At 40.5% G+C, this 5,000-nt stretch overlaps 1 protein-coding gene across 4 annotated transcripts in view; it reads left to right on the forward strand.

Annotated features, from left to right (window-relative positions):
- LOC113800807 (regulator of microtubule dynamics protein 1) overlaps positions 1-5,000 on the forward strand; it is a 23,138-nt gene that overhangs the window by 17,607 nt on the left and 531 nt on the right. For all 4 annotated transcript variants that reach the window (XM_027351594.2, XM_027351595.2, XM_027351593.2 and 1 more), the window contains exons 8-9: positions 648-881; positions 4,115-5,000. The exon at positions 4,115-5,000 is cut by the window's right edge and continues 531 nt beyond it. In XM_027351594.2, the coding sequence (XP_027207395.1) occupies positions 648-881; positions 4,115-4,180 (300 nt within the window). In that variant the 3' untranslated portion in view covers positions 4,181-5,000. The remainder of the gene's footprint in view (positions 1-647; positions 882-4,114) is intronic.

Here is a 5,000-nt window from a genome sequence, read left to right on the forward strand (position 1 = left end):
CATCCTTTTTATGGTGAAACTTTTAGGCAATAGCACCTAAAGTGAAGGTAAACCTTCACAGATTAATTTATTCTTAAATGAAATTAAAACATTAGTTTGTAGGTGCCTAATGTTGCCTGCAAACTGCTGAATGAGCCCATTGCAAACTAGGAAAACTCGATGGGGGTTAAGATGCGTTAATGGCCACTGGCCAGATTTTTAACCCGGCATTAATGGGTTAACATAGTATGGAATGAGGGGGAGGGTTTGGATGTGCTGTTAGTGTTTGTTAGCTTTGTATTAGAAGAAAGGGTTATGCTTTGAAATTCAGTAATTGCTGGTTTGCATACTCTGGAAAAGTGTTATTATATATTATAAATGTGTTTATCTAATAGTTATGTAATATTTATGTTATTGTGATTATTTTTTCCTCCTATATAAAGTATTTGTAAATAATGACAAAACAATATGGTGAATGAGAAATGTATGACTTAAATAGTTAGGTAACTAAACTACAATAAATGTATTTGTTTCTCACCTGTTAAAGATATTATTCATTTATATACAGCAAAATATTTTTAATGACTGTATGCAGTATTTCATCTTACAATTGCATGTAACAATTTCACTTTTTTAGCTTGTCATGAGCACACTGAAAACTATTTCAGGTATCTCAGCTCACCTGGATAGAGAGAAAGGTGGCAAAAACCATTTTTGGCAATGTCCCTTCCTCCACATTCAGTGAGGCCTTGCATCATTTCATGGCAGCGGAGGAACTGAGACCAACGGGCTGGAAGGAAAACCGCCTCTTTATAGCAAAATGCAACATACAGTTAGGGAATTTTTCTGTGGCTTCTACTTGGCTCAAGCAAGCAGCAGACTCCCCATTTATTACACCAGAAGTAAGTAGTTTCATTGGAATAATGGGTTGCATGGTACTTATATTTTTGAATAGGCTTCCAATATTAAAAAAAAACTTTTGTGATGCTCAAATGATTATTAAGTATTTGAATGACTTATATGATTATTCAGTTAGTCTTCCAATATTCTTTTATCAACCTTTTCATGTGGTAGTACTCCCTCCCAAAACCTAGCTTGTCATTGTGTGGAGGGCTTAGGAAATGGAGACTGAGACCCAGTGTAGAGGATTACTACTACCTTGGGCCTCAGCCCTTGCCTCAACTAATTTTGCTTGGACCTTTCTTCTCTTCTTTCTTCTTACTTATGTTCTTTATTCCCTTCTTCTATCCCTTTCCTAAGGTGTGAGAGCTGTGCTGAAAGGATGAAAGGTTGGCTTTGTGTCAGTCACGAATGGCCTCTGGGAGCCATGGGCACGGTATTCTCTTGGTTAATTACCTAGCCTTTACCCCTTATGGGGATCCTGAGGGTTGGACTGTTCCTTTTCCCCAAGTTTATTCAGGCTCACCATGGCCAGTAATGAAGATTCTTTACCCTTAATAGAGGTATTAAGGCTTGCCCGTTCATCAGATAGCCTACCTGAATTTGATTTTGATGGTTTTCTGACCCCTGCCCCTCCTTTGACCATGGCTCCGACCACTGATGCCAATACTCCCTCTTCGACGCTTACGAACAACTCTAACCATTCTGAAACACCCACCCAGGTTATTACTCAACCCCTAGAAAGCACCTCTTCCTCATCCACAACATTCACCTCTTCATCTCCTGCTGCACAACCATCTTCAATGTCAGTCCCCCCTCCCTTATTACTACTTTTTATCCTTAATGTCCTTCCCCCCGCAGAACTACTCCACTCCACACAACCCCATCTTCCTCTCACCCTCGTCCATCTACTGCCTCTACCTCTGCAAACCTTCTGAGTACTCTATTTAGCCTGAGCCAAGTGAGATCGATTCTTTGTGATTCCCCCCACAGCTCCCTATTCTGAGAATACCCTTCTCTTTCAACAGTGCCTCCAGAAACAAGTAGGCAAGGATACTTTTCGCATTCGCTCTGATCATTCATGCCTTGTTACAGTTACATCTGAAGCCCAAGCTCGTGCACTATCAACTCTAACTGACCTTATTGGCAAACCCATTCCTACTGAACCTCAGCCATCTCTTAATACTTGTACTGGAACTGTTTCTATTTCCCCAAATGCTTGTTCCATGTATAACAAGGACTGATCTGACTGTGAAAATGACCTACTTTCCTGCCTTGGTGAATATGAAGCAGTGGCAGTACAGTGTTACACTTTTCCTCCCAGAGGCCAACATAAATCCTGCCTCAAAATTGCCAAGATTATCTTCCATAGACAAGACTTCTCCCATGAGATTTAAATCAGTGGATTGTCTTATCATATCCGACAATATCGACCCCTTCCTTGTCAGTGTCAGAAATTTTAGCGTTTTGGCCACACAGCCAGACATTGTTGCTCCACAGCCCGCTGTCTGCTATGTGCCCAACTTGGTCATGACAGTTCAAATTGCCCTGCTCAGTCACGTACATGTGCCATTTGTGGAGACTCCCATAATGTGTTTTATATGAGCTACCCTGCCTATAACTTTGAATGTAAGGTAGCAGTCCTCAGATTTAAACTACGCCTCACTCTACGTGAGGTCAGATAATCTAGTGTCTACCAGTTCCCCGATACCTACCCCTCCTCACTTTAGTTGTACCAGGCAACCAAAATTTTCCACTCCAGGCTCTCCTACTACATTCTCTCCTACACCTTCCTCTTCATCTGTTCCTCAGATATCTATCTCCTCTTCTTATAAGAGAACCTTTGTTTTTCAGTCCTCTATACCTAATTTCCCTCCAGAAACCCTTGAAGACATCCAAAACTTCCTAAAGATGACCCAAGGGAACACTCTGCTGCCTTATCCACCCCCCAATCCCTCTGTTCCTACTCCTGCTACATTTAAAGTATTTGCAGATATTCATCCTCCTCCTTCCCAAGTTCCCTCCACCCCTCTTCCTCCTACATCCTCCCAACATACCCCACCCTCTCTACCACTTCCACTTGAATACTCACACGAATCCTCTCTACCGCAACAGTGTTCTTCTCCAGACCCCTCCTCTCCAGACATTTTTCCTGATGCTTCACCACCTTCCCCAATCTCCCTTTCACAACCCCTGGATTCTTCTCCTACTTCTCCAACTGCCACCTCTGTTTTCCTTGATCAATGTCCCTACTACTTCCCCAGTCACAGATACACTGCAATTCACTTAGTAACTCTACCCCCTTATATCCCCCTTACCCCTTCCCAAAATACTTCATCCTCTCAACCACCCAAACCAAAACCCACTCGTAAAACCTGATTCTTTTCCACATGCTTTATCCTCTCAACCACCCAAACCACCCATACAACCCAAACAAAACGCCCCCAAAACCCCAACCTTCCCCACTATCACTCCCACACGTGAATCTCTTTTATCACAATACCCTTCCCCAGACCCCACCATCCCTATGGATCCCCCAGACACCACTCTTTCACCTACTCCTGATCCTTTATCTCAATCCTCAGATACTTAATCCCTTACTACTAAGACAACCACATCTACCGCTATCACCTGTTATCTCTATTCCTTCCCCAGTCACAGATTCACTTAATTGCTCTACTTCCTTAACCTCCCTCCTTTCCCTTTTTGTTACCTTACTTTACTATAACACTCTCAAATCTTTGACATCTAACAGCTTCCCCTCCTCCCGGATGCTTCTACTTTTCAGCAGCCTACTCTATTATTCCTTGAACATTTTTCCTATACTTTCCCCAGTGACAGATTCATTATAATTCATTCAATCGCCCTACCTCTTTAACCCTCCCCTTTCTACTAATTTCTGCTTTCTCCTCTTTTTTCATTTTTCACTACCATACTATCCTATAACACTCAAAAATTTGACATCCTACGTATTTCATAATAACCTTCAACTCTCCTTTGCCCTTTCCGAGACAATACTTTCCCATAGTGCTATATGTCCTTTGATGTCTAGCATATTTATTTCCAAACTTTAAACATTAAACTTGTGGTAGTACTCTTGGTATCTTGTTATATTTTTATCAGTACATTTTTATCATTTACATGAATAAGCTCAAATAGTTGTTGCAAAATTGTTTCATGGTGTCTATTATGTGTATATAAGGAAATGATAGCATTTTTAAAATCTATTTTGCAGGATGAAATTGTACAGAAGGAAGTGTTGGAACTACAAGAAAAATGCTCCTCATACCCTGAATTTTAACCCATTTACAAGTGTCACCCATATGTGACATTGGAAAAATAAACATTGCTGGGTGTCCTGCCGGTGTGATGCTGGATCGGATTCCATTGTGGCCGTGGCCAGCGTGCAGGCAGATTCCAGGCCAGCCCCACGCGGCGATTTTGAAGCCGCCTGGAAACCATTATTTTTGGCTTCAAAATATACCGCTGCTAGTGGGTTAAGTTCATAGAAGAAGTCTGCTAGTAGACAAAACTAGGAGTTAAAACTTTATAGCTGAAAAGACTATAGGAAATAGATTCTGCATTTTGATACACTATTTGGCTATAAACACATTTAGAAAGTAAGGTAGACAGGAATTTAAATTCTCGCCATATTCTGGCTGGCAGAATCTTCAGTCTTGAGGTTCAAGTATTCTTTTAGAAAAGGGTGAAGACTATTAGGTTGATCAAGAGAGAGAATAAGCTTCCTGTTTGAGATGTCCATTACTTTAGTACAAGAATCTGAAAATAACAAAAACACAAGTCCAGGTTGATGTAAAGACAATATGGAACTAAAAATTGTTTCAAACTATATTGTAAGCCACTGGCTAGTACATCCTTTATCAGGCATATGTACATGCTTTTAAGTTAATTGTTTTGTGAGTTGTTTCAACCATAGTGTCTGTGATGTTATTATATAGGATATTCTTTCTGTTTTAGATATAAGTTGTAACAAAAAAAGATCTTTAATGATAAGAGTAACTATATGAATAGGTATATTCTGTAAGCATTTGATTCTGTCAGTCCATAGGGGTATGTTTGTTGTTGTTTTTTCCTTCATTGTTAAGCGTGTGAAGTGAGTG

Source organism: Penaeus vannamei, chromosome 7, assembly GCF_042767895.1.
Source record: "Penaeus vannamei isolate JL-2024 chromosome 7, ASM4276789v1, whole genome shotgun sequence".
Taxonomy (NCBI): Eukaryota; Metazoa; Arthropoda; class Malacostraca; order Decapoda; family Penaeidae; genus Penaeus; species Penaeus vannamei.